Consider the following 12,704-nt stretch of genomic DNA (forward strand, 5'->3'; position numbering starts at 1 on the left):
TTTTGCGCACAAACAAACACACACACAGCTGGACCCGACCATTGGTTGTCCCGGGGGGAGTGGGTGAGTGGACAAGGACACGCCCCCATCCCACAGCAAGGCGGATTCGAGTCTGTCTGGCCAATAAGCCGTTTGCATTTTTAATGACTCGAAATTGTGCAAAGTGCCTCAACTCGATCCGAAAGTAGGAAATGGACGCAGGAAGCAATGGAGAGACAATTGAGAATATTTGATTTGTGTTATGCTTTTATCGCTCTCGCACCCTTGACCCCGTGCCTCCTTGTGTCCTGTGTGGCCAGTGTCCTGTGTCCATACGAGTGAAGCTTTTGACAACTTAAACGCGTCCAATTGAGGATTGGAAAACTTAATTTGCATGCGAATGCAGGCCATCATCCCCCAAGAGCTTTTGAATGGTACGACAATGCCTGGTCATTGTTCAGGTCAGGAATTTCAGAAATTTACAAATTTTAATCCATTTTCGATTGATTTTGGATTTTAATTGATGTTTGCTTTGGGTTTCTAGGGGTCTTATTTAAAAGGAAACATCGTTTGGGAGTTTTACTGTTAACATTTTCTCAAGAATGTATCGTAGAAACAATTAAATTAGAGCCCAAAGCCAACTAAATATAATAAACATTAAAATTAATTAAAGGCGACACCCAGACAGCAGTTTCAAGTGAAACCAAGGAAGCCAGTGTGGTCTTTGCGAGGAGGAGCAGACACTGGGGCAATGTAAGCCAACAAAGCCAAAAATCCAAGTAGCTTCAACGGCACCTTGACAGCAAAAACAAACTAATTTCCAACTTTGCGGTGCGCCAAGCTGCACTTGGGAAAAGGAGGAAGTGCAGCAGGAGGAGAAGGAGGAGGAGTAGGAAGAGCAGGAGTAGTGGGAGAAGATGGCCACAGCTACCAGTTGAGCTGGCTTCGGTTTTGGCCTGGCCATTGATGTCTGGTTAATCGCACAGCAGCACAGAGCATGTCAAGAAGGAGGCAGCCATCCGGGAAGGAGTAAGGATGCAAGCAAGGCCAGGCAAAAGTTCAGCTGGAAGAAAAATAGTTGTGGCTGTCGATGATGCGGGACTTGGGCCCTGCTCCTTGGGCATGCCTTGAGTCTGCTCTGTTTACTCTGGCATAGTTATAGAAATGTTATTGTGCGCAATGCAAATAGACTTGGGAGTAAGGGAAGTGTTCCCTTAAAGCTCAGAGATTCAACTTGATCCCAGCTTCCTGGCAGGAAGAAGTCAAGGCATCTTAAAGCAATGCCTTCTCCCTGTGAAATGTGATTAGATTCATTCCATTCTCTGGGATATGGCATATATATCGCTTCCGGATGCGCCACTTGAGTGTGTTTTTATTAAGTATTTATCAAGGAAATCAATATGTCGCCTAACCGATTGCCTCTCTTGGTCTCTTGGTCCATTTCTCGTATCTTGTAGCTGTATCTCGTAGCTGTATCTGTGCCTGACTTCCGCTCATATCGAGGCATATGAAATCGAGAGCATTCACTTCCGCAGCCACCGCCTCCGCCTTCGCACACTCCCCCGCCCCCACGGACACAATTGAAATTGAATAAAATGACTTTTCAAATTATTTGCCATACAGCAGGGGTAGGGGTTAGGGGGGGGATATGGCTCCGAGACAGCACATGGCGGTGCCAGAAGTGCTTATCTATGGCAAAATGTTAACTGTATGAAAGCCATAAACTGTAGATATGCAAAGCTCCCGCCATTTCCGGACGAAAGAGGGCTGAGAATACGTAAAAACAAATAACAATTTTGCGCTCAAAATAGAACACAAACAGAACACAAAAGGCAAAGGCAAGGGATGGGTTGGTGGGAGTATGAGCAGAGCCTATAACCAATCCCCTTCACATGGTTGGGTGGAGTAAGTATAAGAAGGCAGGCCCAAGTATCGATTTATGCATATTAAATTACACGCACTGCCTTGCCAGGCTCGATTCTTTGCCTGCCTTTGTATAGCTGGGGATACACTGAAGCGAATACTATGTGGCTTTGGCTGTCAATAAACACTGATTTAAATAGATTTAGGGGTAAGCTAGAGTTAAGGCTTAATCTGGGGTTTTTTGATACTAAACGGGGTTTATATTTATATTACAGTTTGTATTACTAATACGCAGTGTTGACGTTTAAAAAAAAATCTATAAAATTTAAAATTCGGGTTAACTGATGAGATTATTAGTAAATTTTCCAATGGCTGTATTTCAAATATAAACTAGGTTTATATATAGTAACCCTACCAAACCCCATCTTATGCATATAACTAATACGCAATGTTGACCCATAAAAGAATCTTTAATGCTTAAAAGGCTTCTCAAACGATGGACATTATTAGCATTGATGGATAATTCAAAATTTAATTTTCCAAAAGCTAAATTTCAATCATAAACAAGGTATTTATATAGTAATCAATAGTTTATATATTTTTACCGTGTATCCAACGGCTTCGTGGGCCGCCCGGTGCTCCGCCAGAGCAATTTATATTTCCTTATTGGCCTGTGCGTGTGTATTTCTGACATCTCAGTTGAGTCCGCCGCGCCCCTTCGACATCATTACCATTGGGATTCCACACTAGCGCCCAATTTATAAACGTTTGGCTGTTCGCCTTATCTTGGGCCTGCCTCCACCCAAGGACACTTGGCGTTGCGTCCACAGAGAGAGAGAGAGATGGAGTGCTGCTGTGAAGGAACAAGGAACTGGGCGAGGAATGCCCCAGTCGGGGCCAGAAATTTATTTCAAATTGAAAATTCTTCTTAGCCCGATGGAAAAATCCATTTATGGTCGCTCTCTCTCTCTCAGTGAGCAGCCAGTCCTCCTCTTCTTTCTCGTCCTCAATCCGAATTCCTTGCCGCGAAGTGCATATTTTAGAGCAACTTACTGTCGAGGCGGAAAACGGGGAATTGGGGAAAACTATCCAGGCAATCAGGAGTTGACTTTGTAGCATAAGCGGCGCCCATAACTCACGCAATCCCCGCCAGCATATGGAAACGAGGAGAATTGGAGGAGTAGAAGGAGAAGGAGGCTCGGAAAACGTTCAATTTTCAATGAGCACTTTTCGTCGCAAAGTGGAGTGCGGCAGGAATGATGGTGGGATGGGGTAAGAGGGATTGGGAGCACCGCTCTGCAAAATTAATGCGCCTCAGCCAGGCCATAGGATGAGCACCAAAACGTTAAGAGTGTCAAACCAGCGACTGACCAGGACCAGGACAATGTGATGGGTTGGCCTGGGGACATTTTGGGTCAGTCGAATCGAAGGCGAGTGGCGACCACGAAGCGCTCTCTCTCTTAATTATTCTGGTCACATCTGTTATGTAAACTGTGAGCCCTAGAATGGCGGAGGCGGCGTCGTCCCCAAAAGACAAAAAAGACACCGTTGGATGATGACGTGGAGTGGTGTGGCGTGGCGTGGCCTCCGCCTCTGGAAAAATTAAAAAAACGAAAGCCACGCACTTGGTTGGCCAGCCCAGTCAGCCAGAGGTGGGACCAGAGCAGAGCCGGAACCTGTTCGGGTATTTTCCGTGCTCCTCTTGGCCGCCTGAAGGCAGGACCCCGGTACCCATAAATAAGCAGGCGAGCAGCAGCTCCCTCCTGGCGGCAGCGCCTTAATTTTTAAAATACTTTTGCCCCCCCCCCCTCCCCCTTTGGGGCCACGCCCCTAGCCCCGAACATAACACCTTTTCATACTGCATGGACGAGACATGTTCGGAGTACGTGGTCTCCGCCGTGAGCCTGGTAAGAAGTCCTGGGTTTTGGTTACCTTAAGAAATTAGTTTTCTTTGGTTTCCTTTTTCGATTATATTTTTTTTAGTTATTCTTTCACTAATTAAAGTGTTACTCTGTAAAAAAAATATATGCATTAAAATTATAAGTTTTAGTGTATTATAAAAACTACTTTTCTGGGGTTGTAAATCGAAATACATATATTGTTTATCGAAATTAATAATCAAATTATACTAAACCAAATTTTAAATATTAAATTTAATGTTTAAATATCAATATTATTCGCCAAAAAATTCCATAAAACTGTTATTTAAGTTATATTTTAATTTAAATTTTTAAATCTTAAATTTAATAATTAAATATCAATATTATCGTCAATTTTGAATTTTTAAATACTAAATTAAATAATAAAATTCCATATTATCGTCAAAAAATGTCAGAAAATTGTTATTTAAGTTATATTTGATATTTTAAATATTAAATTTAATGTAAAACTATTAATAACATCGTAAAACAATCCAGAAAACTTGGTTTTAAGTGATTTCTTTTTTCAATTATGTTGGTTAAATTGTAAATTAAATTTACTTAAAATTTTCATAAACAATAGTATTGATTCCGCCAAAAAGTTCCACAAAAGAACACATATAAATGTTTTTCCCATGAATCCACTTCATTTTAATGATATGTCACAACAGTAACCCTTTTTGTGCCATTACTGTATCACTTTTTGCCTTTAGTGTACCAGATTTTTGTGCCATTACTGTGTTACCTTTTTGGAGCTTTACTGTTTAAAGTTTGATGGTCACTGCATGGCGCCCTTAGGGCCGTGGCTAAGTTACTTCCCCTCGCTCTCACCTTTTCCCTGTTAGCTTTTTTTTTTTGCATTCTGCTCGATCTGCAGTTTCATCATTCGCGCCCGGCGGCGGCCACCCAACAACATCCTGGGAGCAGCCGCCACCTTCTCCTCCTTCTCCTGCTCTATCCCAGCATTCGGCGACGCCTGGGACATCTGCCTTGGGGCACTCACTCCCTCGCTGTATTTTTAATTAATGTTGACCGCAATTTGGGCTTGGCCCTGCTCCGCCTCCGCCTCATCCCCCAGCAGCTGTTCCTCTCCGCCGTTGCCCTTGGTTGTTATCGGGTCTTGTTTATCAGGACTTTTCGCACGGGACCGCGAACCCTTTGGGCCGTCACCAGGTAGCGCCCGCTTTTACTGACCCTTGGGTTATTAAGAGATTCATAAAAAGAAGACCAGGAGTAGGAGGCGGACGGCGGACAACCAGTTTTGCAGTTGCCAACAGAAGCCGTTGGCTGGACAAGTGTCTTTCTTGGCGGTCAATGAAACCAATTAACTGTATTCCCAGCAAACCCAAGTCGAAGTCGTCGTGGCCAAGTAGGTCTAAGCTGCAGCCATCCGTGGCGATGGGCCACCCGTGTTCCCCTAGGGTCTCCTCCTCGTCGAACAACAGATGGAATATCAATTAGCTGCGGTCGCTGGCCCGCTTCCTGGACGCAGACTAGAACCAGTATAAGAGAATCTCACCGAGGAAACCCGTTCTGCGGGGACAAATTCACCGCACCGAACAGAGAAAGAACAACGAATGGGGGGCAAGTGCGCTGCGCCTTGTGGCAAATACAATTACATTTCTCTCGGAGATTGGTTTCACAAAATGTACATATATTTACTTAGATGGTTAACCATGGAGTAGCGCCAGGAGCACACAAAAGCCCGCTGAATCTTCGTCGTCGTCGCCGTTGTAATCGTCTACTTCAACTTCTTCTTGGGGCGCAGGTTGTTGGTATGGCCGCACTTCTTCTTGCGGCAGTTGGTGGCACGCGGGTGCAGGCGGGCATAGCACTTGCGGCAGATCATCTTGTCGCAGTTGTACTTCTGGGCCAGAATGCGCAGCGAGGGCTCAATGATGCCACCACGCAGGCGGAGCACCAAGTGCAGGGTCGACTCCTTCTGGATGTTGTAGTCGGACAGAGTGCGGCCATCCTCCAGCTGCTTGCCGGCAAAGATCAGACGCTGCTGATCTGGGGGAATGCCCTCCTTGTCCTGGATCTTGGCCTTGACATTCTCGATGGTGTCCGAAGGCTCCACCTCCAGGGTGATGGTCTTGCCGGTGAGGGTTTTCACGAAGATCTGCATGGTGGCGGCGTCGTTGCTGCAAGCAAAACATAAAATTAGTCCCAACTAAAATATACAAAGCAACTTGTGCTGCCGCGAAAGCGTCACATTTTGTGTTTGGTGGCAGTGCTTCGAGGTTAGGTCCGACCTGCTGGCGGATTTTCCTCGGGGGAAATGGCCACCGCATAGGTTTCCCCACTGACCCGCCACACGCACGGATCCCTCAAGCCCTTGCTTTTGGTTTTGTGTCACGCTTTCGGGTTTTCTCGGCCATTTCGGCAATATTTCAGCAAACTTACCTCAGGAAACGTGCTACCAAGTGCAATTTTTTTTTCGAAAAGAATTTAGTGTGACCGGATGGCAATGTTCTCGAAAAGTTCAATTTGGTGCGGCCGCCATCGAGGCAACTGTTATAAAAACTGGTTCCAGTTTGGTTGAAGGCACTGCTGAGGGTGGGGAACTTTGCTAAATTAAAGAGTACCGAAAAGGGGTGTGTGCACACTGACGGCGCAACGGTTGCGAAGCTGTAAAACTGTTCTACGGCCGTTAAGTGCCAATCGAAATCGGCTAGATCGGCTGACTATATCATTTAACTGTCATAGCACCGATCTTGAAATTAAGAAAAAAGATATATATATTTTTGCATCTACTTTGAGATATAGGTACTCCTCCTTGGGAAATATATATAATCGAGCACGCAGAGTACGGTCATCGTTTTAAATAGCTCTTATCAAAACCAACTTGGACCTGATGCTTCTTCGGAAGCCATCGCGGGATTCAGAGAATCCGTTGATACGAGACTTCACATTCAGCCATGAACCCCTGATTTAATTTTTTTCTGCCAAGTGTCGACTTAAAACTACTTAAAAGCAATAAATTGTCTTAATTAAAATTATTCTAATCTTCATTAATTTTATTAAATGTACTTGAACATTTTGTTATATTATTTTATTATTTATTAAAGGAAATATGGCTTGGAATTCGGTATTTTGTATCCAACTAGCTCCTTTAATAATGAACTTAGAGATTAAATATTAATTAAATTAAATAAAGAGAAAGTAGGTATTATTTTAAATGGGTACTTAGGTTTTTGGGTACAAATTACACTTGGAAAATATTATCTAGGATAGCAGTTTTTCCTTTCACGTAGCCTTTTGTTGTCATAGTATTGGCCTACTAGTACCACAGCTGGGTTTTTTTGCAGTGTATATATGCTACTTAGTTACACCTCCGTGAGAAATAGGAATAAGTATACCGGTCAGGTTTAGCTCTTATCAATCCCAACCTAGATCGGAAGCCATCGCGTGTTTTCGGGAATCCGTTTATAAGAGATTTTCACCTTCACCCTGAACCCTTGATTTACGTCACGCGGCTTAAATAGTGTCTTAATCAATGATTATTTCTTGTAGTGTATAATTTTTTATATTTACTACATATATACTCCTCCTGCAGAAGTCGATAAATATTTTACATATAACATCACGAGCACAGGGAGTGCCGTCCGCTTGATATATTTATCTATATACTATATAAAGTCTTTATCAATCCCAGCCGAGGCCAGAAGGCTCTTCGAAAGTCTTCGAAGAATTCTTAAATCAGTTCACCAGAGACTTTCAACTTCCACGGTCCTGCAATCTACCAGTAGAAGGATGCAAAGCTTCGGTACCATCTTCCTTTGGGCGCTGGCTGCCTGCACTCTATGGAAAGGATCCTTGGCGACGAGCCTTCGGGGTGGCTTAATGTTCCTAGTTAACGATACGAGTCCCGATAGCATTTGTGTCCCTGAACTACGATCTCTGTTAAACGACGTCGTGCAGACCCAGAACCAAGGGAACACGAACACCCGTCAATCTGACAACGAAATCAAATCGAAGCTGGAGACATTGGAGGTGAAAATTGGGGAAGTGCAGGCCAAGCTTCCTCAGGAGGTGCATGCCAAGCTGGAAGGACAACTACAAGGATTTCAGGAGGGGCAAACCAAACTGGAGGGCCAACAAACCAAGATGGAGGCCAAACTAGAAGACAGTCTGCTTGCGGTGAAGACCAAGCTGGAAGGACAAGGGGTGGTACTGACCAAGGTGAATGACTCTCAGGCAAAACTCGAAGGAAGCCTTCTTGCGGTACAGGAAAAGATTGAAATCCAACTTCAGGCGGTTGTAAATCAACTGCAGGCAGTGTCGAAGAAAGTAGATGCTTCAAAGGTGGCAGTCCCGGCTTCATCCACGGCTACTATTCCTTTAGGCTTCAAGCTAATCGGTAACAGATATTTTCGAATTGTTGCAGAATTAGAGGATTGGGTGACTGCTGAGAGAAGATGTCGTGAGCTGGGAGGTTACCTAGCTTCCATTCAAAATGAAGAAGAATTGAACGCCTTTCAACCAAAACTGTCTGAATATGGCTATTGGCTAGGCATTAACGATCGAGATAGAAAGGGCCACTTCGTATCTGTGGCCTCACACAAGCCAGCACCATTTTTAAAGTGGGATCCAGAACAACCAATCGACAAATACCATGAGCATCACTGCGTCTATTTGATTAAAAACAAAATGAAGCACCACTCGTGTGGAAGTCTTCTTTCCTTTTTTATTTGCCAGACGGACAATAAACCTTAATAAATTGCGTATTTATCGTTTTAAATAAAGTTTATATTAAAATAATAATAACTTGGCATTAATTTACTAAAAAAAAGGGGGCTCTTTCTTACTTTTCAGCAATATTTATTTGTTAAAGGTTTGAGTATCTGCGCTTTTGGCTTAATCATAGAGTTTGGGTTAATCTTTAAATTTAAGTTATTTATTTATTGGGAATTTTAATCCAAATAAATCCATGAAAACCAAACTTGAGATTAAAAAGTTAAATCTTGAGTAAATAAATATTAAATAAAACACAAAATATTGTTTTTTTTCTTGTCTGTTTCTTTTACCTTTGCATGCAAATGTTGTACAAATGTTGCCTTCGATATTGGAGAATTACCTATACATTTATGTATGTACTCATGTACAACCAAAAACTAAAATAAAATTAGCATAATATATTACAAATTGTTGTCTAAAATTATGGTCTTTGGTTTCTTCCTAAACATTAACTTTTTGTATCCAAATTACATTCGGGAAACATTTCAAAAGTTAACAGTTTTGACCACTTTTTGTTGTCAATAAAACATTGTGTTAATGTTCCACATTAAGGGACATTTTTTTCAGTGTCGATCAGAGTACGATCATCGTTATAAATAGCTCTTATCAAAGCCAACTTGAACCGGATGCTTCTTCGGCAGCCATCGCGGGATTCAGAGAATCCGTTGATACGAGACTTCACATTCAGCCATGAAACCCTGATTTAATTTCTTTCTGCCAAGTGTCGACTTAAAACCAATTACATAGTTAATTATTTGTAAGTTATTTAATTTAAGCGCCTTTAATTAACGTGAATAATGAACTTTGAGATTAAATATTATAATCTTGTCTAAATAAAGAGAAAATAGGTATTATTTTAAATGGGTATTTAGGTTTTTGGGTACAAATTACACTTGGAAAATATTATCTAGGATAGCAGCTCTTCCTTTCACATAACCTTTTGGGCCAAATATTAGCACAGCTGGGCATTTTTTGCAGTGTATAGAGATTTTCAACTTTACCCATTTATCCTTGATTAACGCCACGCGGCTTAAATAATGTCTTAATCAATGGTATTTTCTTGTAGTGTATAATTTTTTATATATACTATAAACTCCTTCTACAGAAGTCGATAAATATTTTACGTATACCATCACGAGCACAGGGAGTGCCGTCCGCTTGATATATTTATCTATATACTATATAAAGCCTTTATCAATCCCAGCCGAAGCCAGAAGGCTCTTCGAAAGTCTTCGAACAATTCTTAAATCAGTTCACCAGAGACTTTCAACTTCCACGGTCTTGCAATCTACCAGAAGAAGGATGCAAAACTTCGGTACCATCTTCCTTTGGGCGCTGGCTGCCTGCTCTCTATGGAAAGGATCCTTGGCGACGAGCCTTCGGGGTGGCTTAATGTTCCTAGTTGACGATCCGAGTCCCGATAGCATTTGTGTCCCTGAAATACGATCTCTGTTAAACGACGTCGTGCAGACCCAGAACCAAGGGAACACGAACACCCGTGAATCTGACAACGAAATCAAATCGAAGCTGGAGACATTGGAGGTGAAAATTGGGGAAGTGCAGGCCAAGCTTCCTCAGGAGGTGCATGCCAAGGTGGAAGGACAACTACAAGGACTTAAGGAGGGGCAAACCAAACTGGAGGGCCAACAAACCAAGATGGAGGCCAAACTAGAAGACAGTCTGCTTGCGGTGAAGACCAAGCTGGAAGGACAAGAGGTGGTACTGACCAAGGTGAAGGACTCTCAGGCAAAACTCGAAGGAAGCCTTCTAGCGGTACAGGCAAAGCTTGACACCCAACTTCAGGCGGTTGTAAATCAACTGCAGGCAGTGTCGAACAAGATAGATGCTCCTATTCCATCTGGATTCACCCTAATCGGTTCTAGGTATTTTCTGATGGAAGATGAAACTGAGAATTGGGAGACTGCTGAGAGAAGGTGTCGTGAGATGGGAGGGTACTTAGCCTCCTTTCGAAATGAAAAAGAAATGTACGCCGTTACACAAAAACTTACAGATAGGAAAGCCTATTGGCTAGGAATTAATGATCGCGATAATGAGGGCCACTTCGTATCTGTGGCCTCACAAAAGCCAGCACCATTTTTAAAGTGGGCTGAGGGACATCCAGACGTCACAAACCATGAGCAAAACTGCGTCTATTGGTATAATGGCGAAATGAGTGACATCGATTGTAAAACAGATGCCGTTTATTTTATTTGCCAGGCGGACAAAGAAACTTAGTATAACTCGCATTTATTGTTATAAATAAAGTAATATTTTAAAATAATAATTCCTTACCAATAATTATTCACTTAAAATGGGGTTCTTCCAGAATTTTCTGGCTGAAATATCGAATTTGGGTTACTATTTAAGTTTAAATTATTTATTAAAAGGAAAATGACTTGGAGATCGGAATTTCGAATCCAAATCCAAAATAAAATAAGCATTATTATACATAGGTATTTGGGGATTTCGATACAAATTACACTTGGGAAATCTTTTCTAGGATAATAGTTCTAGAAGAGTCGCGGAAGAGTAATTTTTTATTGCATAGATGCGACTTCAGACTAAATTATCATAGAAAGATTCGCACTCAAAAGTAATGCCATTTGTTCTTGTAAAATTCCTTTGCTTCCCTCATCCCTCATTTCTTCATTTCCTAGTTTTTAACGCTGCTTTTCAACCTACTCCCAGATGACCCTTCTTGGGGATTTTCGTAAATAACTCCTCCAGAAATCGCCATAGCGATTCCCAGAGGTCTCTGCTCGGGGATTACCGAAAAAAGTACTGCAGCAATCGCCAACGCGACTCCCAATAGACCCTTTCTGGCGAGTGGCGATTCAAGAACCAGCAAATGGCCTGCAGGGCCACTTCTTATCTGTGGCCACGCACAAGTTTTAAAGTGTTATAAGGCACAACCCGGCGACAGAAACCATACGCAGAACTGCGTTGTTTTCTATGATGGCAAAATGTGGGACGGCTTTTATGTTGTTCCACGAGCTCCACGGCACTTATACTATCAAATTATTGGGTACAACCAATATCCCAAGCGGGCAATCTCGCTCCCAAATTTTCGTAAAAGCAATATCCCAAAGGAGACATCTCTTTGTAAACAAAGATATATATGTATAAGTCGGAATATGAATATATAAATGTATAGAATCCCAGCCTAAGCCCGATGCCTTCTCGAAAGTCTTTGAATAATTCGGGAATCAGTTCACCAGAGACTTCCGACATCAGCGGTCTTACAATCTCTCCTATTTGAAGGATGCACAACTTCGGTACCTTCTTCCTTTGGGCGCTGGCTGCCAGTATCCTGTGGCAAGGATCCTTGGCGGAGGATCCTCGGTCCGTCTATATGTGCTTCAACGATCCGATAGTCAGCTCCTGTCTGACTGATCTCAAACCCATGCTTAACCAGCTCGTCAAGGCCCAGGACCAAAGGACCCGTGATGCTGAAGCGAAGTTGGACAGATTAGACAGGCAACTACAAACTAAGGCGGAGGACTCTCAAGCTAAACTGAATAAAAGTCTGCTTGCAGTACAGGAAAAGCTTGAAGCCAAACTTCAGGCGGTTCTAAAGCAACTGCAGGCAGTCTCGGAAAAGATAGATGCTGCCAAGGTGGAAAATCAATTGCAGCCAATATCGGATAAGATGGAAGCATGCCAACAAGCAGACAAATTGGCGGCAGTCCCGGCTGCAGCCACGAATACTATACCATCTGGTTACGAGCTAATCGGTTCTAGGTACTTTCGAATTGTAAATGAATATGGGGATTGGGATACCGCTAAGAGGAGGTGTCGTGAGATGGGAGGTTACTTAGCCTCCTTTCAAAATGCAGAAGAAATCAACGCCATTACACCAAAACTAAAAGCATATCACAACTATTGGCTAGGAATTAATGATCGCGATAAAGAGGGCCACTTCGTATCTGTGGCCTCACAAAAGCCAGCGCCATTTTTAAAGTGGGCTAGGGGACATCCAGACGTCACAAACCATGAGCAGAACTGCGTCTCTTTGTATAAAGGCGAAATGAGTGACATCGATTGTAAAACAGATGCCGTTTATTTTATTTGCCAGGCGGACAATGAAACTTAGTATAACTCGCATTTATTGTTATAAATAAAGTAATATTTTAAAATAATAATTTCTTGTCAATAATTTACTTAAAATGGGGTTCATCCAGAATTTTCTGGCTGAAATATCGA

The 12,704-nt window shown here is 42.5% G+C and overlaps 4 protein-coding genes across 4 annotated transcripts; 3 read left to right on the forward strand and 1 right to left on the reverse strand.

Moving 5' to 3' along the window:
- Nucleotides 1-5,350: 5,350 nt before the first annotated feature.
- On the reverse strand, nt 5,351-6,296 carry RpL40 (ribosomal protein L40). Its single transcript, XM_017174060.2, has 2 exons — nt 6,168-6,296; nt 5,351-5,905 (listed from the first exon to the last, which is right to left on the reverse strand). The coding sequence occupies exon 2, from the start codon at nt 5,887-5,889 to the stop codon at nt 5,503-5,505; it is 387 nt and encodes a 128-aa protein (XP_017029549.1). The 5' UTR covers nt 5,890-5,905; nt 6,168-6,296; the 3' UTR covers nt 5,351-5,502.
- A 1,221-nt stretch (nt 6,297-7,517) lies between these two features.
- On the forward strand, nt 7,518-9,195 carry LOC138927952 (uncharacterized). Its single transcript, XM_070283509.1, has 2 exons — nt 7,518-8,347; nt 9,069-9,195. The coding sequence occupies exons 1-2, from the start codon at nt 7,518-7,520 to the stop codon at nt 9,193-9,195; spliced, it is 957 nt and encodes a 318-aa protein (XP_070139610.1).
- Nucleotides 9,196-9,760: 565 nt separating this feature from the next.
- LOC138929685 (accessory gland protein Acp29AB-like) lies at nt 9,761-10,740 on the forward strand. The gene has a single exon (XM_070289195.1). The coding sequence runs from the start codon at nt 9,804-9,806 to the stop codon at nt 10,734-10,736; it is 933 nt and encodes a 310-aa protein (XP_070145296.1). The 5' UTR covers nt 9,761-9,803; the 3' UTR covers nt 10,737-10,740.
- A 1,023-nt stretch (nt 10,741-11,763) lies between these two features.
- On the forward strand, nt 11,764-12,594 carry LOC108079538 (C-type lectin domain family 3 member A-like). Its single transcript, XM_017173874.2, has one exon. It carries the CDS (start codon nt 11,764-11,766, stop codon nt 12,592-12,594), a length of 831 nt encoding a protein of 276 aa, XP_017029363.1.
- The last annotated feature ends 110 nt before the right edge of the window (nt 12,595-12,704 follow it).

The sequence above is a fragment of the Drosophila kikkawai genome, chromosome 2L, assembly GCF_030179895.1.
Source record: "Drosophila kikkawai strain 14028-0561.14 chromosome 2L, DkikHiC1v2, whole genome shotgun sequence".
In the NCBI taxonomy this organism is placed as follows: Eukaryota; Metazoa; Arthropoda; class Insecta; order Diptera; family Drosophilidae; genus Drosophila; species Drosophila kikkawai.

What these genes read in the sequence shown, in the direction of transcription:
- LOC138927952 (XM_070283509.1), top strand. Translation starts at nt 7,518, where the DNA reads ATGCAAAGCTTCGGTACCATCTTCCTTTGGGCGCTGGCTGCCTGCACT. An exon ending in AAGCCAGCACCATTTTTAAA is followed by an intron (nt 8,348 to 9,068) that starts GTGGGATCCAGA and finishes CATTTTTTTCAG; the next exon opens with TGTCGATCAGAGTACGATCA.
- LOC138929685 (XM_070289195.1), top strand. Translation starts at nt 9,804, where the DNA reads ATGCAAAACTTCGGTACCATCTTCCTTTGGGCGCTGGCTGCCTGCTCT.
- LOC108079538 (XM_017173874.2), top strand. Translation starts at nt 11,764, where the DNA reads ATGCACAACTTCGGTACCTTCTTCCTTTGGGCGCTGGCTGCCAGTATC.
- RpL40 (XM_017174060.2), bottom strand. Translation starts at nt 5,889, where the DNA reads ATGCAGATCTTCGTGAAAACCCTCACCGGCAAGACCATCACCCTGGAG.